Source organism: Saccopteryx leptura, chromosome X (assembly GCF_036850995.1).
Source record: "Saccopteryx leptura isolate mSacLep1 chromosome X, mSacLep1_pri_phased_curated, whole genome shotgun sequence".
Lineage (NCBI taxonomy): Eukaryota > Metazoa > Chordata > Mammalia > Chiroptera > Emballonuridae > Saccopteryx > Saccopteryx leptura.
Window position 1 is genome coordinate 71447901 of NC_089516.1, and position 24991 is coordinate 71472891.

Below are 24991 nucleotides of genomic sequence, written 5' to 3' on the forward strand. Positions count from 1 at the left end.
AACAAGAGTGCATTCCACAGTTTGCAATCAACTGCCCTGCTCTGAGGGCAAGCACACACGTGGCTGCCCAGTGCCATTTTTTTAACAATAAAAGTGAGAAAACTCAAAAAATACAATTTTTACAAACTTATTTGGCCAACTCAAGGCCCAGGACCAACTTGCCTGAATGAGCCATGGCTGCAGGAGAGGACAGAGAGAAGGGAAAGGGGGAGGGGTGGAGAAGCAGATGATCACTTCTTCTGTTTTCCATGACCGGGAATTAAACCCGGAACTTCCACAGGATGGCCAACACTCTACTGCTGAACCAACAAGCTATGGCCCAATGATTCTTTTTCTCAGTCAGCTCGGGATCATACTCTTGTCTCTTTATTAACAAAAAGAGTTTTCTGACTTGTCAGTTATTTAGGGCTGATTGATTTCTTCCTCTGAAGGGAGTTTGAATCAAGATCTTTAATCAGAATTAGCAAAGGGAGATTTAAAGAGGCAGACAGATCCTTGTAGACCAGTTATTCTACCCAGACCTTCTTGTCTTATCTGCCAACCAACTAGACTGGCTTGACAGATACAGAAAAGGGCTGGCTTTCTCTGGAAATGGCAACAGCTGAGTGATGCTAATCCCAGGAAATTTCCCACCTACAGCCCATCTGTGAGGAGCAACTACAGATTCTTTAAGATAGAACCACAGTAAATTTTATTCCCTAGGCTCACTGCTAATGATCTGAATCTTTTTGCCTGCTTTGTGCTTTGCTTGGTGGCATTTGCAGTACTAACTGCTCTCCATGCAATGGGATTTCACGTCAACAATGTCACAGGTGAGGACCCATGCATAGTTAGTTTTAGTTTATATATTGTCCTTTGGAATTATAATTTTAAGAAAATGGAAGAGACACTTGTAGTTATTTACATTCTTCAAAAATTGCATAAATGCATAGATCATACATGACATAAGCTTCTTTGGAATACAGGGAAAGAACGGGAAGTAGAAAACTTAAAGAAACAGAGACAGCCTTCAGAGGGGAAACGGGAAGGGGGAGATTATTTTTGTAGATCTCTGTAAAGCCATTGTTAAGGATTGCCCCACCCCCTTGATTCCCTAGTTTCCTGCATGGTGCTTCCCCTTCATTAGCAATTGGCACTACAGAAAGCCTTTCCAGCCTTTATGTAAGGTCAGGAAAGAATCTTCCTGACCTTGGCCTGCAAATAACAAGAGAGAACATTTTGATCCAAGTGGCTACTTCAGGATATACGTTTTTGCTGCTGATGTATTCATAACCCAGGCATGACTTTTCCTCTTGCCAAATTTTGGCATAAACGGGTAGAAGTTAGTTTGCCTCCACAAATTTAGAGTTCAGGGTATTATTTGGTAGAGCCTTAAAGAAATGTGCCTGGGTGTTAGATCCAGATGAAATGACTTTTGGGGATGGTGGCTCTATGGAATGCAGGAAAGAAATTGGTTTGGGGTTTCTTTGTTCCTTCATTCTTTTCAGCTCTAAGCCACATGTATCTGGGGAAATTATAAATAATTCAGTCTCACTCTTTTTCCAGATGTATTCTTCTCAAAGCATCAAAGCAGTTTAATAATTGTCAGAGGCATTACTGACATTTAATCATAATGCACTGGTTCAGCCCTTGCAGTTGGCTACTGGTTAGAACAATATATATAGTGGTTAGGAGCACAGGCTTTGGGACCAACTGCCTGAATTAAATCATAGTGCTACCACTTACTAACTGCATTCTTAAGTGACTCAACCTCTTTTTATCTGTTTTATCATTGTTTAAAATGAGGATAATAGTAGTACTTACTGATACTTGTAATATTCCTTTATGAAAGTTAGCCATGCTTGTATGCTATTTATTCACTCTTGTTTTCTTCTGGCCAGCAAAAGATGAAGATCCTTTCTGTCCAGGCCCCATGTCAATGCTTCAAATTTATGTCAAAATTCTTTTCTTCCAAACTACTGGACTCTAGCTACTGATCTTATCTCTTCATTTAAATTTTTTTAAAATTTTCTTTTTTTATATAAATTTTTATTAATTTTAATGGGATGGCATTAATAAATTAGAGTACATATGTTCAAAGAAAACTTGTCCAGGTTATCTTGTCATTCAATTATGTTGCATACCCATCACCCAAAGTCAGATTGTCCTCCACCACCTTCTATCTAGTTTTCCTTGTGCCCCACCCTCCCCTTTCCCCTCTCCCTCCCTCTCCTCCCCCCCCCCAACCACCACATTCTTGTTCATGTCTCTTAGTCTTGTTTTTATGTCCTGCCTATGTATGGAATAATGCAGTTCTTAGTTTTTTCTGATTTCCTTATTTCACTCCATATAATGTTATCAAGATCCCACCATTTTGCTGTAAATGATCCAATGTCATCATTTCTTATGGCCAAGTACTATTCCATAGTGTATATGTGCCACATCTTCTTTATCCAGTCTTCTATTGAAGGGCTTTTTGGTTGTTTCCATGTCTTGGCCACTGTGAACAATGCTGCAATGAACATGGGGCTACATGTGTCTTTACGTATCAATGTTTCTGAGTTTTGGGGATATATACCCAGTAAAGGGATTGCTGGGTCATATGGTAGTTCTATTTTTAGTTTTTTGAGGAACCACCGTACTTTCTTCCATAATGGTTATACTACTTTACATTCCCACAAACAGTGAATGAGGGTTCCTTTTTCTACACAGCCTCTCCAACACTTGCTATTACCTGTCTTGTTGATAATAGCTAATCTAACAGGCGTGAGGTGGTATCTCATTGTAGTTTTGATTTGAATTTCTCTAACAACTAATGGAGATGAACATCTTTTCATATATCTGTTGGCCATTTGTATTTCTTTCTGGGAGAAGTGTCTGTTCATGGCCTCTTCCCACTTTTTTTTATTGGATTGTTTGTTTGTTTGTTGTTGAGTTTTATGACTTCTTTGTATATTTTGGATATTAGGCCCTTATTTGAGCTGTTGTTTGAAAATATAATTTACCATTTAGTTGGCTGTCTATTTTGTTGTCAGTTTCTCTTGCTGAGCAAAAACTTCTTAGTCTGATGTAGTCCCATTCATTTATCTTTGCCTTCAGTTCCCTTGCCTTTGGAGTCAAATTCATAAAATGATCTTTAAAACCAAGGTCCATGAGTTTAGAACCTATGTCTTCTTCTATGTACTTTATTGTTTCAGGTCTTATATTTAGGTCTTTGATCCATTTTGAATTAATTTTAGTACAAAGGGGACAAACTGTAGTCGAGTTTCATTCTTTTCATGTGGCTTTCCAGTTTTTCCAGCACCATTTATTGAAGAGGCTTTCTTTTCTCCATTGTGTGTTGTTGGCCCCTTTATCGAAAATTATTTGACCATATATATGTGGTTTTATTTCTGGACTTTCTATTCTGTTCCATTGGTCTGAGTGTCTGTTTTTCTGCCAATACCATGCTGTCTTGATTGTCATCGCTCTATAATATAGTTTGAAGTCAGGTATTGTAATGCCCCCAGCTTTGTTCTTTTTCCTTAGGATTGCTTTGGCTATTCGGGAATTTTTATAGTTCCATATAAATCTGATGATTTTTTTTGTTTCATTTCTTTAAAAAATGTTATTGGAATTTTGGTTGGAATTGTATTAAATTTGTATATTGCTTTGGGTAATATTGTCATTTTGATTGTATTTATTCTTCCTATGCAAGAGCAAGGAATATTTTTTCATTTCATTGTATCCTTTTCGATTTCCCTTAACAATGCTTTGTAGTTTTCATTATATAGGTGCTTTACATTCTTTGTTATGTTTATTCCTATGTATTTTATTTTTTTTGTTGCAATCGTGAAGGGGATTATTTTTTTGAGTTCGTTTTCTAATGTCTCATTGTTGGCATATAGAAAGGCTATGGATTTTCAATTGCAGTTGACACAATATATTATTTTCAAGTGTACATCCCAGTGATTAGTCATTTATATAACTTATGAATTGGTCGCCTCCATAAATCTAGTACCCATCTGACACCATACATATTTATTAAATTATTGGCTATATTCTCTATGCTGTATTTTATTTTATTCTATTCTATTTATTTATTTATTTATTTATTGTATTTTTCTGAAGCTGGAAACGAGGAGAGACAGTCAGACAGACTCCCACATGCGCCCGACCGGGATCCACCTGGCATGCCCACCAGGGGGCGACGCTCTGCCCACCAGGGGGCGATGCTCTGCCCCTCCGGGGCATCACTCTGTTGTGACCAGAGCCACTCTAGCGCCTGGGGCAGAGGCCAAGGAGCCATCCCCAGCGCCCGGGCCATCTTTGCTCCAATGGAACCTCGCTGTGGGAAGGGAAGAGAGAGACAGAGAGGAAGGAGAGGGGGAGGGGTGGAGAAGCAGATGGACGCTTCTCCTGTGTGCCCTGGCCGGGAATCGAACCCGGGACTTCTGCACGCCAGGCCGACGCTCTACCACTGAGCCAAACGGCCAGGGCCTTCTATGCTGTATTTTATATCCATCCCTGTGACTATTCAGTAACAACAATTTGTACTTCTTAATTCCTGCACATTTTTTACTCATTCCCCCAAACCCCTACATCTGTCAACCATCAAAATATTCTGTCTCTACAAGTTTGTTTCTTGTCTGCTTATGTGTTTATTTTGTTTTTCAATTCCACATATAAGTGAAATTATTTTAATTGAAGTTATTGGGGCGACATTGGCTAATACTATTATATAGGTTTCAATTCTATAATAAATCATCTATATTTGTCATTTCTCTGTCTAACTTAATTTTTTTGTCTAACTTATTTTACTCAGCACAATACCCTATAGGTCCATACATGTTGCATATGTCAGGATTTCTTTCTTTTTTATGGCTGAATCATATTTCATTATTATATGCATCATTTCTTCTTTATCCATTTATATATATATATATATTGTGCAGAGACAGAGAGAGTCAGAGAGAGTTGGAGAGAGGGACAGATAGGGACAGATAGGAAGGGAGAGAGATGTGAAACATCAATTCTTTGTTGCTGCTCCTTAGGTGTTCATTGATTACTTTCTCATATGTGCCTTGACCTTGACTGGGGGGCTATAGCAGACCGAGTAATCCTTTGCTCGAGCCAGTGACTTTGGGCTCAAGCTGGTGAGCCTTGCTCAAACCAAATGAGCCCAAGCTCAATCTGGTGACCTTGGGATCTCGAACCCGGGTCCTCCACATTCCAGTCCGATGCTCTGTCCACTGTGCTACTGCCTGGTCAGGCTTTCCACTTATATATTGATGGACAGTTAGGTTGCTTTCATATAATGGCTATTGTAAATAATGCTGCAATTAATATATGGATATGTATGACTTTTCAATTTAGTGTTTTAGGTTTTTTAAAATAAATACAAAGAAGTGGAATTGCTAGGTTCTTTACTGTCTTTTGTCATAAGTTTTGTTTTAAATTCTATTTTGTCTTGTATGAGTATTTCAACCTGAACTTTTTTGTTCATTTCCATTTCCATGAAATATCTTTTTCTATTCCGTTACTTTCAGTCTGTGTGTGTCATTCAATCTGAAGTGAGTCTTTTATAGAGAGCGTATGTAAGGTCTTGTTTTATTTTAAATTCAGCCACCATATATTTTTGATTGCAGCATTTAGTCTATTTGCATTTAAAGTAATTGTTAATAGATATGTGTTTATTGCCATTTTAATATTTATAATTTAATCTATTTTTTTATTCTTACAGAAGACCCTTTAACATTTCTTAGTGGTGATAAACTGATTTAGCTTTTCTTTTCTTTCTTTCTTTCTTTCTTTCTTTCTTTCTTTCTTTTTATTTGGGAGGTTCTTTATCTGACCTCCAATTATAAATTATTCTAGCTACTGACTTTTTCTAAAGCTGTTTCTTCCTTTAATCTAAGAAAGATAAATAAAAGAGCCTCTTTGGTTTTCTATTATTTAATCCCTTTTGAAACACATTTTAGTTTGTTTTACTTCTAAACCATACTTTCTCTACAAACCCAACTTTTCTCACCTCTTGGTTTAAAGGGGCAGTAAGGTATACACATTCCCAGTTTGAAGTCTTCTCAGTTTACCCTTTAGTACATCTAAATTTCACTTACATTTTGGTTATTTTGGCCCTATCCAAACTAAACCATTGATTTTGTTAATAACCACAGAATTTAGAGGAAGAGGGATCACACAGTCTTCAAGTGTACCTGTGTTCTCTTTTTTTTTCTGTACTTTTTGTGTACAGAGACAATATCTTTTTTTGAGAGAGTCAATATCCCAAAGTCTCTCCACTTGGCATTTACATTGAATTTGGAAGTATTTTGTTAGACAAGAGAACACCAAGCCCTTTTTCTCTTTGCTTCCCAGGGACTGCCCCTCCATCACTTCCAAAGAAATCAAGCTCTTAATCAACAGAGCAGCAGTCCAGAAAATCTGAGCAAAATCAAGAATGGAGAAACAGCAAGACCAGCAGAAAGGGATGTGCAAAGTGATTGGGGTTTAGGGGTCATCATCCCTAACTTTAGAGAGACATGTACCCTTTTTCTCCCTTTTCTTCTTCTTGGTCTGCAGTTGGTACTTGGGGTGGCTGATAAGTGTGATTATGATATAACAGAATGTAAACCTGACTAGAGCCAGATATTTTACTTTTGTATCTAGTTGTCCCAGGTATTTTCTGTAACTTGTATGGCTTTTAACAAGGCAACTTCTGGGGCTTAGCCTTTCTCATTATCTAAAGGGAGCTAATAACATAGCCTTCATCAAGAAGCTACAAGTAATTTCTGACTATGTATGTATAACATGCTGGGAAAAAATGGAAAGCCCTATGTCTAATGTTAGAGGGACTCCTTAACCTATTCCTTGAAGCCCAGAGACAATAGTTGTGAGAATGTTCTGCATGTATACATGTGTGTGTTTACATGTACTTGTGTGGTACAGCACTTCCCTACATATAAAAGACTTTGTTCCACATATACCAGGCTCTTCATCTGATTCAACTTCTTCAACCAGAAAAGGCAAATTCCCTAAGAATATGGGAGTTGGGGAATATAAATAGTTTTATTGAAGAAGTCTGGCTTTTGCCTGACTAGGGGGTGGTGCAGTGGATAGAGCCTTGGGCTGGGACGTGGAGGACCCAGGTTCGAGACCCTGAGGTCGCCAGCTTGAGCATGGGCTCATTGGGTTTGACCAAGGCTCACCAGCTTGAGCCCAAGATTGCTGGCTCAAGCAAGGGGTCACTCGGTCTGCTGTAGCCCCCCGGTCAAGGCAGATATGAGAAATCCATCAATGAACAACTAAGGAACCGCAGTGAAGAATTGATGTTTCTCATCTCCCTTCCTGTCTGTATGTTCCTATCTGTTCCTCTCTCTGATTCTCTCTGTCTCTGCCACACACAAAAAAAGTCTGACTTTTACAAGAGCATTTTCAGAAAACAAAACCAAAAAAAAAAAAAAATCACCCATTTGCTTATAAAGGGATTAGCCGAAATACATATATAGATAACACACAGAAACAGACAACAGTATGATGATGGCCAGAGGGATAAGGGGGAGGGGATAGGTGGAGGTGGGCAGAGGTGGAGAAAATAAGGACAGAAAAAGTCATTGCTAGGAGCAGAGGGCACACGATTTGGTGGGCAACTGATGGTTTCTTGAGTTGTGCACTTAAAATCTGTATGATTTTGCAAACCAACATCATCCCAGTAAATTGAAAAACAGCTGGTTGTTGTCCTGGGCTACTGATCTATACTGAACACAAGTTTTCTGGGGGCTAATGGAAACTCCTTTCTGTCTCCACATGCACAATTTTCTATTCCCAGGTCAAACCCAGGATCAGAAGACAATTTATTTGCCTTCATTAGTGATGTTAATAGTGGAAATTTTAGGCACTGACACAAAAATTAAGGGAAATTTTGCCATGTAAATATAATAATAAACAATTGGTAAGTAATATGTTTTCAGTGTAATAAATTCCCCCATGGTTATACAGTCACAAATTCAGGTAGTCTGCCTCCACATTCTGTGTTTTTTGTTTGCTTGTTTTTTTGGTCTTTATTCAATTTATTTTTTAATTCATTGTTGACATGGTTTCAAATGACCCACCCAATATAACTCCATCTACATATCTTAAAATGTCCCCCATGGCCCATGCAAAGTATCTTTCTACCCTCCATTTCTGCCCTTTTACTCCTCCCCTACTTCTATCCTCCCTTTCCCTTTGGCCATTACTGCACTTTTGTCTGTATATAAGTGTTATGTATATACATTACTTGGCTAATCCCTTCACTGCTATTGATCCAGTCACTCTGCCCTCTTCCCTCTGACAGCTGTCCATCTGTTCCTTGTGACCCTGCTTATGTTTCTATTTTATTTCTCAGTTTATTGTGTTCATTAAATCCCACCTATAAGTGAGATCATATGGTATTTTTCTTTCCCTGCCTGGCTTATTTCACTTAGCATAATAATCTGCAGGTCCATTCCATGTTTCACCAAGTGTTAAATTTCCTTCCGTTTTTATGGCCATGTAGTATTCCATTGTGTATATGTACCACAGCTTTTGTAACCACTCATCCACTGATGGACACTTGGACTGTTTCCAGATCTTGGCTATTGTAAATAACACTGCAATAAACATGGGGGTGCATATATTTTTTTGAATTAGTGTTTTGGGATTCTTAGAATGTATTCCTAGAAGTAGGATAGCTGGGTCAAAAGGCAGATTCATTTTTACATTTTTGAGAAAATGCCATAATGTATTCCACAGTGGCTACACAAGTCTACATTCCCACTAGCAGTGCAGGAGGATTCCCCTTTCTCCACACTCTCACCAGCACTTGTTTGTTGATTTGTTGATGAGAACCATTGTGACAGGTGTGAGGTGATAAGTCATTGTGGTTTGAATTTGCATTTCTCTGATGATTAGATATATTGAACATTTTTTCATCTGCCTATAGGTGATCAGTATGTCTTCTCTGGAGAAGTGACTATGCAAGTCATTTGGCTATTGTTGAATTGAATTGTCTTCCTGATGTTGAGTTTTATTAGTTCTTTATAAATTTTGGGTATTAACCCCTTATCAGATGTATCAGTGAATATGTTCCCCCATACAGTGGGTTGTCTTTTTATTTTTTAACAGTTTCTTTTGCCATGCAAAAGCTTTTTATTTGATATAGTCCCATTTGTTCATTTTTTCCTTTATTTCACTTGCCAGAAGAACTATATTAAAAATATATATATTATTACAAGAGTTGTCTGAGATTCTATTGCCTATTTTTTCCTAGGCTTTTTTATGATCTTATGATTTACATTTATGTCTCTTATCCATTTTGAGTTTATTTTTATGTATGGTGTAAGTTGGTAGTTTAGTTTCGTTTTTTTGTATGTATCAGTCCAATTTTCTCAACACCATTTATTAAAGACACGGTCTTTGCTCCATTGTATATTCTTGCCTTCTTTGTCAAATATTAATTAACCATAAAGCTGTGGGTTAATTTTTGGATTTTCTGTTCTGTTCCATCATATGTATGCCTGAAGTTATACCAGTACCAAGCTGTTTTGATTACAACGGCCTTGTAGTATAGCTTGATATCAGGAAGTGTGATATCTCCTACTTTGTTCTTTACTTGCAAAATTGCTGAGGCTATTAGGGTTCTTTTTTGGTTCCATAAAATTTTTGGAATGTTTGTTCTACATCTTTAAATTATGACATTGGTATTTTAATAAGAAGTTCACTGACTCTATAGATTGCTTTTGAGTAGTATGGACATTTTAATTACGTTAATCTTCCTATCCATGAACATGGTATGTGCTTCCACTTGTTTGTATCTTCCTTACTTGATTTTTATAATGTCTTATAATTTCCTAAGTACAAGTCTTTTACCTCTTTGGTTAAATTTTTCCTAAGTACTTTATTATTATTTGTCACAATAACAAATGGGATTATTTTTTCATTTTCCTTTAGACAGTTCATTATTGGTTTGTAAAAATGCTGTGGATGTCTAAATATTAATTCTATATCCTGCTACTTTTCTAAATTAATTTATTAGGTCTAGTAGTTTTTGAGTTAAGACTTTAGGATATTCTATGTATAATATCATCCTGTTGACAAATAATGACAGTTTTACTTCTTCCTTTTCAATTTGGATGCCTTTTATTTCTTCTTCTTGTCTGATAGCTCTGTGGCTAGGACTTCCAGTACTGTATTAAATAAGTGGTAAAAGGTGTCTTATTCCTGATCTTATAAGGATTGCTTTTAGTTCTTGCCCACTGAGTATGATTTTGGCTATAGATTTGTCACATTTGGCCTTTATTATGTTGAGGTATGTTTCCTCAATTCCCAAATTGCTGAGAATTTTTACCATAAATAGGTGCTGGAATTTATCAAGTGTTCTTTCTTCATCTATTGATATAATCATGTGATATTTGTCCTCCAGTTTGTTTATATGATGAATCACGTTTACTGATTTGCAAATATTGTACCAGCCTTGCCTACCCAGAATAAATCCCACTTGATCATGATGTATGATTTTTTTCATCTATTGCTGGATTCTGTTTGCTAATTTTTTTTTGAGAATTTTAGCAACTAAATTAATCAGGGAAATTGGCCTATAGTTTTCTTTCTTTGTAGTGTCTTTACCTGGATTTGGAATGAGAATAATGCTTGCCTTGTAAAATGAGCTTGGAAGTCTTTCTTCCTCTTTAATTTTTAGGAATAGGTCAAGAAAGACAGGTGTTAGTTCTTCTTTGAATGTTTGGTAAAATTCACCTGTGAAGCCATCTGGTCCAGGGCTTGCTTTTTTTTCCCCTCCTAACTGTTTTTTGATTACTGCTTCAAATTCACTGGTTGTAATTCAGTCCCCTCCTATTTTCTGTTTTGGAAGATTGTACTGTTCTAGGAATTTACCCATTTCACCCAGGTTGTCCAATTATTTGGCATACAATTCTTCACAGTATTTTCTTACAATCCCTTGAATTTCTATGATGTCAGTTGTTATGTCTCCTCTTTCATTTTTAAATTTATTTATTTGGTCCTTTCCTCCTTTTTCTTGATCAGTTTGGTTAAAAGTTTTTCTTGATTATCTTTCTATAGAAACAGCTCTTGATTTCATTGATCTTTTGTGTGTGTGTGTGTGTGTGTGTGTGTGTGTGTGTATACAAGTCTCTGTCATTTATTTCCACTCTGACCTTTATTATTTCTTTCCCTCCACTTCTTCTGAGCTTTGTTTTATTGTTTGTTTGTTTGTTTTAGTTCTCTTAGGTGCAGGTTTACATTGTTTATTTGAGCTATTTCTTGCTTCTTAAGGTAGGCTTGTAATGCTATGAACTTCCCTCTCAGGACTCCTTTCACTATTTCCCACAGATTTTGGATATTTGTGTGTACATTTTTATTTGTTTCAAGAAAAAAAAATATTTTTTCCTTGATCTCATTGTCAAACCATTTGTTATTTAATAACATGCTCTTTAGTCTCCAAATTGTTGAATTTTAAAAAATTTTTCTATTGTAGTTTATTTCTGGTTTCATGCTATTGTAGTCAGAAAAAATGCTTGATATGATTTCAATCTTCTTAAATTTACTGAGACATGTTTTGTGTCCTAACATGTAATCTGTCCTAGAAAATGTACCACGTGCACTTGAAAATATTGTATATTCTGCCACTTTGGGAATAAATGTTCTGAAGATATCCATTAAATCCAGTTGATCTAGTGTGTAAGTTAAGGTTGCTAATTCTTTGTTGACTTTCTTTCTGGAGGATCTATCCATTGATGTCCTGGAGTTTTAAAATGCCCTACTATGACTTTATTGTTTTCAATCTCTCTCTTAACATCTATCAAAATCTGCCTTTTATATTTAGGTTATCTTATATTGAGTGTGTGCATGTTTACAATGGTTATACCCTCTTGTTGGACTACTCTGTTTATCATTATGTAATGACCTTCTTTGTCTATTACTATAGCCTTTGTTTTAAAAACCATTTTGTCAAATATAAGTATTGCTACCCCAGTTTTCCTTTTCATTGCCATTTGCATAAAATATTGTTTCCATCCCTTTACTTTCAAATTGTGCATATCTCTTGTTCTAAAGTGAGTCTTATTTTTTTTAAAGAATTTTTTTATTGATTGATTTTACAGTGAAAGGTGAGAGAGTTTGGGGGAGTGTAAAGTATCAACTCACAGTTGTTTCACTTTAGTGTGTGCCTTGACTGGATAAACCCAAGGTTTCAAGCCAGTAACCTCAGCATTCCAGGTTTTGAATCTGCTACCTCAACATTCCAGGTCAACGCCTTATCCACTGTGCCACCACAGGCCATGCGGGTCATGTTTCCTTATCTTTTCAGCTATATGCTATGTCTTTTGAATGGATAACTTTATCCATTTACATTTAAGGTTATTATTATTATTATTTACAGAGACAGAGAGAGAGTCAGAGAGAGGGATAGTAGGGACAGACAGACAGGAATGAAGAGAGATGAGAAGCATCAATTATCAGTTTTTCGTTGTGACACCTTAGTTGTTCATTGATTGCTTTCTCATATGTGCTTTGACCATGGGCCTTCAGCAGACCAAGTAACCCCTTGCTCGAGCCAGCGACCTTGGGTCCAAGCTGGTGAGCTTTGCTCAAACCAGATGAGACCGCATTCAAACTGGCAACCTCCGGGTCTCAAACCTGGGTCCTCAGCTTTGCATTCCGACACTCTATCCACTGCGCCACTACCTGGTCAGGCCATTTAAGGTTATTATTGATATGTACTTATTATTACCATTTTATTCTTTAAACCTCCAATATTCTTTCTCTTAATTTCTTTTTTCTTTCCTCTTCATATAGTAAGCCCTTTAACATTTTTTTCTTTTTTCTTTTGCAATACTGGTTTGGTGGTAATGAACTCTTTTAACCTTTAATTTTTTATCTTGGAAGCTCTTTTTCCTTCTATTTTAATCAATAACTGTACTAGATAAAGTAGTCTTGGTTGTAAGCCCTTGTTCTTCATCAATTTGAATATTTCTTGCCAATCCCTTCTGGCTTGTACTGTTTCTGGTGAGAAGTCAGATGACAACCTATAAGGGCTCCTTTGTAGGTAATTAATTGCTTTTCTCTTGCAACTTTTAGTATTCCTTCTTTGTCTTTTATCCTTGGTATTTCAATAATGATGTGTCTTAGAGTAAACCCTCTTTGGGTTTATCTTATTTGGGACTTACTATGCTTCATGAACTTGTGCGACTATTTCCTTCAAGAAAAGTTTTCAGCTATGATTTATTCAAACTGGTTCTCTATACTTTGTTTATTCTCTTCTTTTTCCAGAACCCCTGTAATGTGATATTTTTTCACTTGATGGTGTCATTGAGGTCTCTTAGAGTTTTCTCTGCCTTCTTGAATCTCTTTTCTTTTTGCTGCTCTATTTCTGTGCTTACTGTTATTTTGTCCTCTAAATTGCTGATTGGGTCCTTCACTTCATCCAGCCTGCTAGTGCAGTCTTCATTTCAGATATTGTCTTCACCTTACATGACTTTTTATGGTTTCTATAACCTTTTCAATGCTTACTATCTCTTTGTTTCAGTTCTCATTGAGATCATTCATTCTTTCCCTAAGACTCTTGATCATTCTTATAACTATTGTTTTAAACTTTGGATCTAGTAGTTTGGTTGCTTCCATTTAATTTAATTCTTTTCCTGGGGATTTCTCTATTTGTTTAATTTGGTGTATTTTCATTGTCTGCCCATTTTTTCTATGTATTAGGTAGCTCTGCTCTGACTCCCAAATTGGTTGTGATGTTTTTATGAAGAAGTTGTCTTGTTGAACTCAGTGGTAGAAACCTCCAGGCCACCTGAGCTCCTTGCTCTAAGAATATTTCTTGTGGGTTATATGCACCCTCCTATTGTATTTGAGTCTTGAATGCTGTTGGCCCTTTTATGGATGGAGTTAAGCCTTTGAGATGGCTGGATCTAAGGGTCAACTTTGATCATGTGTACTAGAAGCTGTGTAATAGCTGTCCCCTTGGCTGTAGTTATTCTTAGCAGGGTCTGGTGCCTGTTGGATTCTTCCTTTGGGTGTGTGACTAATGTCGCTCGTTGGGTCTAGTGCTGGTACAGTCTGCAACCCACTTCTGATTTTGTTGTTCTTGGGTACTTTTCTTGGGCTTTGGGCTGGCTGATGTTAGACATTGTTTGCAACCAACCTTGGGCTACCTGTCTAGAGCTACCACTCTGTTCACTGTTTCTATTTTCAGGTTTTGTGCCCAAATGTGTGTGGTAGGAGCCAACCTGTGTATAAGGATCAACTTTTTCCCACTTACAGCTGGCAGGAGCTTCATAAAAAGGCCCAAGCTCCTTAAGATTTGCCTCCACTTTTCAGCTGCTCCACCACCTCTTGCAGCTGTCTGGTCTTTCACATAGCCTTTTGCAGAAAAACTTTAGAATGGGCTCAAACTGGCCTTGCCCCACCAAATCCTCCTCAGAGTCCAAGCTTGGTGTATTAGGTCTATTGAGGTCTGAAGGACAATGTTAGTGGGACCCCCTTCTTGGGAGTCTCTTGGTCAGGCACTTGGTATGGGGAAAATGACCCTTACTCCAGAGCCTAACCTTCAGCCACTGCTGGATACTCCAATGCTATTTCTCCCTAGAGAGGTAAGCATCAGGTTCAGGTTGGATAGGGCCAGCAGTCCATTCTGCAGAAGTTCTTTCAGCTGAGGAGTCAGAGGTCTCAGTGGGGAAGATTGAGAGTCTCTCACTGGGGTTGATTGTGGCTCAGCCCGCAAGAGGTGAATAAGCACTTCATCTGGTCCCAACTATACGCTCCAAGGAATTAACACTTTGTATGTCTGAGCTCTAAGCCTCTCTCTTTCCACCTGTGGAACTGAGCCCAGCAGGGCAGGGTATCCAGGACTTGGCAAGGCTAATCCATACAGTTTCCCCTTAAGGGTGATGCCTGCAGTCTTGTAGAAGGGGGTGGTGCACTTCTTTGCCTTCCAGGGGTAGCTTGGGCTAACTTCTCAAGAATGGAAGATTTCACTCCCCCCCCCCTCACTGTGAAGCTTCCATACACCCCTGCACCTGCCTTCCTGGCACCTCAACCAAAACTTCTCCATGGCAACAGGCTTAGAAAGTCTTGACTCTCTGTGCACACTGTGGTCTCTCAGCACTCTGTGAATGAGGCCAGATCCTAAAGAAGTCCTGGCTCTCTGTATAGCTTTGTGCTCTCTCAATGCTCCAGGCACTCATTATGAGCAAGACCAAGTTCTAAAGTCCTGACTCTGTATGAAACTCTACTCTCCCAGCATACCACATTCTCTTTTCAGGGCCCACCAACTTTTCTCCTTGAAGATGGTGCCCACCAACTGTAGGAAGGGAACTGGGACTTCTTCCCTTCTCTGGGGTAGCTGGTGCTCTGCTTGCTGGGGAGACAAGAGTTGCACCCCTACAATGACTCCACACACCCCTGCGTCCACCCATCTGCCTCCCAGCAAAAACTCTGGAGACAGCTGTGTGCTGGAGGGGGGAAGGCTGGTTATCTTTTTGGAGCCTCACTGTTTAGTCACTTTTTGGGTCTTTGCTGAAAGCTTTCCCAGAAAAATAACAGCAGTACAGACACTGCTGGGACTTCAAACAGCAGAATGGCCCCTCTGGCAGTTGGGGACAAGATTTTTACTCTCTTGGCTGCAATAAGAATGCCAGTACTTGGGAAATTAGTGTCTAGGACTCTGATTTTCACCTCCAGATTCTCTGTGAGCTCCTCATCCCATCCTTGTTGTTCTGGGTTGGGAATCCTTCTGTCGGTTTGGGATCCACCCCCCATTCTCCTGTGGGGAGGAAGCATCATGGATGTGATATCCCTCTGGCTTGTCAGAAACTACATGTAGGTACAAGGGTTAGCCTTTTCTGCACCTCTGCTGTCCTTGCTGGTCTAAATGTGGCTTCTTTTGTAAACCCTTGGTTATAATTTTTCAGTTCAGCTATCCTTTAGTTGGTTGTTCCATTTGAATGCTCGATGTTTTAGCTGTGACTCAGTTTTGGGTCTGGAAGCAATTGAGTGTACAATTCACCTGCCCTGCAACCATCTTGGAAACTCCTGTAATTACTTCTTTTTCTTTCTTTTATTTTCTTTTTTACTTTTTAAGTGAGAGGAGGGGAGATAGACAGATTCCCGCATGTACCCCAACCGGGATCCTTCCAGTAACCCCCATCTAGAGCCAGTGCTTGAATCAACCAAGCTATCCTCAGCACCTAGGACCAATGCTTGAACCAATAGAGTCACTGGCTGAGAGAGGGGAAGAAAGAGAGAAGAGGGAGAGAAAGGGGAAGAGAAACAGATGAATGTTTCTCATGTGTGTCCTAACCAGAGATCAAACCCAGAATGTCCACACACCGGGCAAATGCTCTATCCACTAAGCAAACCAACTAGGGCTCATAATTCCATCTTGAATGCTATTGGCCAATTGTGCATGGGATATACCCTCAGGCTGGCTGACTATGAGGCTCTACCTCAACCAATGCATGCAAGCTCCTGTTCAGTTGCTGACCACAAGAAGTAGAATTCACCTCAGCTGTGTTTGGTGCCTAACGAGCTCTCCCTTTGGATATGCTGCTTGTAAAGCTATTGTATCTTCCTCTGATGTTGTCCGTAGCCAGCCACTGCATGTGTTGGTTGTGGACCTCTTAGGAGGGAACCTGGTGCAGACCAGTATAAGACACTGCCTATGACTGGCCCTCAGCAACAGGTTTGGAGCTACAAGCAATACACATTCTATAGCTGACTCTGCTGGGCTTATGTGCACATGGAAAGACAAAGCTACACACCTAGGCTGGCATTTATCACCATCAGGCCTAGGGGCATCTCAGCCAAAGACCCAAGGCTCCTTGAGATTAACCTCCAGCTGCCTCTCTCTGCTGGATGCTTGCTAGGCTTGGCCCCTGAAAAAAAACCTCTGGTAGAGTAGAGTATGGGACCAGTGGATCTCCCCTGAGGAGGAGGTGCCTTTCAAGGGTCAGCAAAGGTGGAGGGTGTGACCCTCACCCCAGAGCCACAGGTGTCTGTCCTGAATTTTTTCTCAGAGCTCGGTAAGGTGTAGTCATTAAAAGTCAGGTGGGTAGGGCCTCTGAAACCCTGTGATTTGGCCTGCCAACAGTCTGGACAGTTTCTACTGAATCTCCCATGAGGGGGAAACACCAATCATATTCTCGGGAAAGTGTGGGTAATAGCTCCCACTTCAGAGGCAGACAACCGAGTCACTGTCACCCCCTGTATCTATTCAGACCTCTGCTCCCTGACCAAGGCTGCTTGCTTCTCAACAGGGTCCAATCTTCATAGAGTGGGGCAAGAGAGCTTCCTGAGGGTGAGGCTGATGCTTTCCCCCAGGCTGCTGCTGCACAAAGGGGACTCATCTGCCCAAGAAAGATGGTGATTATGATGTTGGAAAATGACTCAGTATAGGGGTCCTGGTAGCTGCCCCCCCTCACTTGTCTCTTCCAAGACCTGCATACCTCAGACTTTTCTCACCTGTCTCTAGTCCACTCAGCTTTCCCTCCACTGGAGCTCTGGGTAAGTGGCTATAAATGATATTTTCTGCATTGGTCCTTTAAGAGGTGTTTGCGTCTCTATGAACCCATGTCTTTTTCTGTCAGATAGAAACCTTGATGCTTTTTGTAGCCAAATGCTATGTAGGGACCTCTTCTCAGCTCTGATGCTCTAGGCTGGGAAACACTGCTAGGGGTATAGGTCCCACACCTATCAAGGTTGAACACACTCACAGCTGAGATATCCTTCAGGGACCTCAGCTGTCACTTGTGGGAGTGGGGCCAGCCCTTTTCACGTCTCTGCCCTCCCTAGCAGTCTTGATGTGGCTTCTTCTGTGATCCTTGTTCATAAGACTCCTCTTCATTTAGTCTTGAGTTGGTTTTTCAGGGCAATTGTTTTTAAATTTAATGATAACTCCAGTTTGGTTCTGGGAGGAAGTGAGTGTAACATCCACCTACTCTGCTGCCATCTTGGATCTCTCACACATTCTGTGTTCTTAACCTCTGCACTAGATATGATGAATTAAAATCTTTCAAAACACATGACTCATTCATTCAACAAATATTTATGGAATTTTTTACTGGCTAGTCTGGGCTCCCACAGCTCTTTTTTTATACCTTTTCTAGCACTTAACATATTCAATGTATTTATTTGTTGATGTCTGATTTTCTTACTACACTGTGAGCTCTTTGAGGGCAAAGATCATGTCTGAAGACTTTGTTTTACTCATGGCACCACTAAACCTAAGAAATGGCATTTTCCTTTAGTTGACCATCAGGAAACCCTCTGCTTGTGCTCTGGGTTGTAGGTACACAGGTGAATAAACACAGTTTCCAATATCAGAGAGCTCCCAATTTCTGAGATGGCTAGATATAAGAAAAATAGCATCAACATAAGGCAGAGTGAAGTGAGACCTATAACTATGATTTCACAGCATGTTGATGGAACCATGGAGAAAGGAACAATTAATTCTTGATAATTCCGGGATAAAATATTATGGGAAATGTTGCTATGAAATATAATGTAAAATAATACCATCACTGTATAAAATTTAGCTTTATTTCTATTTTAGCCATTTGCTTAGATATTTTGACACTTGGGCATTAGCTCTGGACTTGTGAAAATGATAAGCTATACTTCATTAAGCAAACAGCACAATTTAATAGAAAGAGCACACACATTGGAGTTAGGCAGACCTAAGTTTGAATTTCAGTCTTAGTACTAATACGCTATATGACTTCGAGCCTCAGTATTTCTTTTCCGTAGCCTGAATTGCTGAAAGAGGTATAATAATAGTACCTACCTGACAGCTGTGAGGATCCTGTGAGTTAGAACAAGTAAAACTGTTAGCATATTTTACAAATAATAAATAGTAGTTTCCTTTCACTTTAAAGAATTGACAATACATATTTTTGTGTCCTGGCTTATTTACTTAGTTCTACTTATTCTGAATAAGCAATTTATTATCATGTTATATAACTGAAAATATACATAAGACTACTTTACAAATCAGATGCAGCCTCAAAAATGCTGACTAGCAAACTGGCTCCAAACCTAGCACAGCATTACATATATCAAACATAGGATGTCTGTATAGAATATGCAAGTAACACAACCACAAAAGAAGACAGAGGTACAGAGATTTGAATAGACACTTAATTAAAATCACAATAAGATACTTTTACACACCCAATAAAGTTTTTATACCTTAAAAACACTGACCATATGAAACGTTGGCAAGAATGTAGGGCAACTGTACCTACCATTCTTTGCTAGTGAAGTTGCACAATGGTCCAACCACATAGAATAGCAGTGTGCCAGATTGTTAAAAGGCTAAGCATATGTCTTCTACACAGCCCAGTTATTCCATATCTATGTATTTATTTAAGATAAATGGCAATGTATGTTCACAAAAGACTTACATGAATGTTCATAACAGCTCTTATTAATAATAGCCAAAAATTGGAAACAACCCAAGGATCCAAGAACAGATGAATAGCTAGACAAATGTTATTATATCTAAACAATGGAATACTGCTTGAAAATACAAAGGAATATGCTATTGACAGAAATTTGTCTCAAAAATCACTACTCTGAGTGAACAAAGCCAAGCATGAAAGTGTATATGTTATATATTTTTTTTAATTTAAAATTTTTGAAAATTTCACCTGAACAGTGGATTGAGCATCAGCTTGGGATGCTGAGGACCCCAGTTCAAAACCCAAAGGATGCCAACTAGAGCATGGACTCATTGGCTTGGATATGGGCTTGCCAGCTTGAATATGAGGCTGCTGGCTTGAGTGTGGGATCACTGATATGATCCCAAGGTCACTGGTTAAAGCCCAAAGGTTGCTAGCTAGAAACTCAGGGTTGCTGGCCTAAAGACAAAGGCTTGAGCCCAAGGTCGCTGGCCTGAAGTAATAAGTTACTGGCTTGAGCCAAAGTCACTAGCTTGAGCAAGAGGTCACTGGCTCATCTTGACCCCCTTAGTCAAGGCACATCTGAAAAACAGTCAATGAACAACCAAAATGATGCCACTATGAGTGAAATCTTCTCATCTCTCTCCTCCCGCCACTCTCTCTCCCTCCCTCACTCAAAAACACTTTTAGAAAATTTTAACTGATCTATAGTGAAAGAAAGCAGATCATTTGTTGCCTGGCGGCAGGGGTGTAGAGACAGATGAACTACAAAGAGGCACTAGGGAAGTTTCAGGGGTAATAAATATATTAATTATTTTTATTGAAGTTATAATTTAATGTGGTATACATATGTTAAAACTGATAAAATTGAAAACTTTTAATTTGTGCCTTTTTATTTTAATTATACTGAATTAAACTATATTTAGTTACATACCATGTTAAATATTTATTTCTTGATCATGCAACTGTGTGTTGTCTGGTGTTCTGATTTAGGATGGTTCAACTGGATTTGGCTTGAGGCTGAAGTTTCTAAGTCTTCTCCAGGTGTTTCTTATTCCCCTTGGACCAGCAGCCTACCTATGTCCAGTTTTGTTACAGTGATGGAAGAAATGAAAGAGGTTGAACAAGAATATGCAATGTTTATTAAAATCTCAGAATGAAACCGGTGCACTATAATTTCAACCCAAATTTCATTTTTTAAAATCAGGTCACATGACCAAACCCAAAATCATTAGGGTGGGCAAATAGACTTTTTGAACTCTATTGGGTAGTACTAAAAAGTAATTGTAGACAATGATTTAATATATCACCCATGTATACAGTGGAAAGGCTCATTATATCCACTATTCTCTGTTCCCCATTTTTTTCTCCTCAGAAGCAACCCCCTACACCTAATTTTTTGTGTGTCTTTCTGTTATATGCATACATAAATAAATATACATATTTTTTCATTTACATGAATTATTATATAACATATAATACATACTCTTTTATATTTTGCTTTTTATTTGATTTATTTTAGAGACTGCTCTATAGTATTACATAAAGAATTCTTTTTTTCTGTTTTACTGCTGTTTATGCCATCATATGTATGTACCATAATTTAATCAGACTTTTACTTATAGGAATTTAGCTGTTTCTAATAGTTTTCTATTACTGAAAATGCAGCACTTGACCTCACATACACACCAATTTATTCATGTGGAATGATATTTGGATACATCTTATGACTAACTGAATAATTTTAATAGCAATATATTTTATCTTGCTTCAGGTCTTGCCAATAAAGAGACCAGGATGAAACCAGAACTGAGCATTCTTGGAGATCAGGTGGTGATCCAGGCTGGTGGAACATTTGAAATAACTTGCAGGTAACAATATCAAAGCCCTTGAACTTTGCTTGATTAAAAGGCACATGGTAAGGGGCTCAGAAAGGTTGAATTATTTATCACACTCCAAAAATTTTTATTCTTTTTTTTTTATAACAGTAGAGAATATATTCTGGAAGTTCAGGTTTCTTGCCACTGGTTTTCACAAAGTGTACTTTTCTGGATGGAGCAGGCTAGCTTTACAGATGAATCCATGCATCTTGTCTTTGGCTCTCTTATTTATATTATTACTTTTTCACACATTTCAGGAAACTAATATGGCTCTTAAAGTCTTTAATATGACAAAATGTACATTTGTTGGCAAAGATATGATGTTAACTTTTTGTTTACAACAATGCCAATAGCAACAGCATGTGACCCTATAGACTCTCCTTTGTCACAGTTACATTTTTTGGAACTCTTAAAATGGCACTTATTTTTCCTTGATATCTACAGTACCATATTTCTTGTAGACTCCCACATATGTGGTCAAAGGGACAATTTCACATTTGCAAAAATATCTAGGGCCTGGAAGTGGGTACTTCTCTTTCTCTTTGTGAGTTTCTTCATTTGAGTGAGTTACTGGGAAGAGAATTTTAGTTTGAAAGACTCAACAGGAATTTTACATTATAAGAACAGTAAGTATGTGGGTTTGGGAAAGAAAGTAGATTAGAGATGGAGATGGGAAAATTATTCACAAAAACTGAATTACAGTTGAAACCACATGAATAAATGAGGATAATAGGAGGGTGCACTGAGAGAAGAGATAAAAGTGTATAGGTCATACTTTTGAGGGGCCCCTGTGCTTCAATACTGCACAGGCAGTAAGGGTACTTGAGAAAGTGCATTGAGACTGCATAAGAGGAAGAAACAAGGGATAATTGTCATGAAGAAGAGCACGGTTTCAAGAAAGGAAGTAGTAGTCAAGTTCTGTGGCAGATATAGGAGTACATGCTCAATAAATGTGTATTATAATTAATTGAACTGAAATCAGAATGCACTGCTCCCTCCTTTAAATAGCCAATGCCCCACTGTGTCAGTAAAGACTACATTGTAATATATGCAATAGGAACCCAAGTTAACTTTTGGAAATAAAGTTTAATTGTTTTATGGAAAGAAGGCCAAAGGGTGGATATTTGAGGATGGCATGAGATCATTAGAAACACATAACTCTTTCTGTATTGTAGATCTATTTACATTAATAGCTTTCACTATGTGGTCCAAAATGGTTATTCCATTCAACATGTTTGTATTCCATCTAGTTAGATAAAAATAAAGGTAAAGAAAGACATGCATTTCAGCTCTAAGAACATTTTCCCAAAAGCCCTATATACCACTTGTGCTTATATCCTTTTGAACAAAACTTAATCACATGACCACACTTAGCTTGCAAGAGTGACTGGGAAATGTAATGTTTTGTTCAGGAGACCATATGTCCAACTAATAAAGTAAATATTTCATTATTATGGAAGACTGGGACAACATCTATTGCAATGTCTAGTGAATTACATTAAATAAAGTGTGGTGATAGTGATGATATTTAATTCCTTTTTCCATAGCATAACTGGATGGTGGAGGACTTCCCATTTTAGGTCTTGTAGGTTCTTGTATTCCCCTTCCAGAGGATGCCTTCTTCTTCTAGCTGACTGGGTTTCAACAATACTGATGAAGATTAATCAGGGAATTTGATCCAGAAATTTGTTTTTGGAAGCTTTCTTCCCTTCCCCCCCACATGCTTGCTTAGCAACATCTCTGGGTATAAATCATGATTGAGGAGTCAGCTTTAGTGCATTATCAGACCCTGGTCACGAAGGATCACTTCACGCCAGAGACTGTGAATGATGTGTGACCTATTAGCCATCAAATAGAAACTGCCACCAATTGTCTGCATGTGTCCTTGCCTGTCATGTTTTAACAGATCATACTTCTTCCCAGAGCTTCTTTCCAGGACATTTAGTGCCATAATGCCTAGCTTTAACTGACCATAATTTGTAGATACTTAATCTCAGGTGATGCATTAGCAACAGGCTTGGCTCTGGTAGGGAGGCTGGTTGGTACTTTAGGAGAAATTTACTTCAGTGCTAAAGGGATTCCAGAGAAATTTCACCTGGACATGCTAATAGTGCCTTGGGTAGAAATGGAGAAATGAGAGAAGGAGGTATGGCTTGTGAAATCACAAATAAATGCTCATAAGTTTTTGGAAATATGAAGAGCTCCTCTAGAACCCCTTTAAAAAATGAGTAAGTTGAGGACTGAAGAGGTGAAAATATCTGCCCAGTGACACACAACTGGGTCATGGCAGGGCTTCTACTTCTTGTTTTCCCTACATTAAAATAAAATTTTGAGTAATTATTCTCTTGCACTTAAATTATCATAGATGTCTTTTTCCCCTACTAGTTCATATATGCACTCCTTCCCTTATTTATTATAGAGCAAACATGCTGTTGATGCATAAAAATAATAATTGTTGCTCTGAGTGCCAAAGAAGTGTAAAATAAAATAGAATAATTTATTATGTGGCTGCTGAAGAAGAATGTTCCAGATAGGGGCAATAAAAATGCAAAGACCTTGTTGTAAGGGTAAATTTGATATGGCCAATAAACAGCAAGAAGTTAGTGTGGCTGGAACAAAGTAAACAATGGCAAGAAAGGAGATTGGAATGGAAAGGTAAGAAGATGTTATAGACCCTGGTGAGGATTTTGAATTTATTGTAAATGTCATGGGAAGCCACTGGAAAAATTTAAGTAGGAGAATGATGCAACATTATATATGTTTTAAAATTCTCCTTCTGGATGCTGTGAGGGTATAAAGCCAGTAGTCACGGCCACCATCACAGCCGCCTGGCTCTTGCAGGTTCATGTTTGATCCAGACAGATGGTTATGAAATTGCGGAGCAAAAAACTGGTAGTCCATTTTCCTTTATTCTAGACTCGCACTTGTCGAGTAAAAACACAGAGCAGGAAACACTTCCTTTTCCATTCAGGGCTTCCAAAGCCACTGACTCATCTGAGTTTTTCTAGAATCAAAGTCTCCCACCTCTTTGCCTCCATTTTGGCTGCCTCCTCTCCTCCATGTGGCCTCTCTTTCTCCACTGGAACAACATGATATCCCCAGAATGCCCTTCTAGCTCCTCCTTTTAAAACTTTTCCCCAGGACAACCCCCTTCTCCATCACACATTAGCATAACCAAGCCCCTTCCCAAGCAAGAAGGGCATTAATATTATCACCCCGGCAACGGGCAGCACCATCTTTAACAAAAATAATGAACAAAACCAAAAAATACAGATTTTATAACTCATTTGCCCGACAGAGGGATATAGTTTAAAGAGGGTGAGATTCAGAGGCTACTGCAGTGTTCCAGGTGAGAGATGATAGGCACTCTGCCCAGGATGTCAACAGTGGAGGGAATGAGAAATGGTCAGATTCTGAATATATTTTGAAGGTAGAACTTACAGGATATCCTAATGGGTTAGAAGTGGAGCATTAAAGAGTCATATGATTAAAAAATAATTCTCATGACAATAAATCCAATAACCATAATAACTAACATTTGTTAGGTGCTTATTCTGTGTCTGGCTTTTCTCTAAGCACTTTCTATGGATTAACTCAGTAAATCTTCTCAATACATCTGTGAGATAGCTTCTATCAGCCCCACTTTACAAATGAAGATACCAAGGCCTAAAGAAAAGAAACTCAAGTTTCCAATATTAGAACCAAGTCCTTATAACGCCTAAG

The 24991-nt window shown here is 38.4% G+C and overlaps 1 protein-coding gene across 4 annotated transcripts in view; it reads left to right on the forward strand.

Moving 5' to 3' along the window:
• Positions 1–24991, forward strand: part of LOC136386101 (vascular endothelial growth factor receptor kdr-like) — a 276217-nt gene that overhangs the window by 26046 nt on the left and 225180 nt on the right. For all 4 annotated transcript variants that reach the window (XM_066357427.1, XM_066357429.1, XM_066357428.1 and 1 more), the window contains exon 2: positions 21163–21259. In XM_066357427.1, the coding sequence (XP_066213524.1) occupies positions 21163–21259 (97 nt within the window). The remainder of the gene's footprint in view (positions 1–21162; positions 21260–24991) is intronic.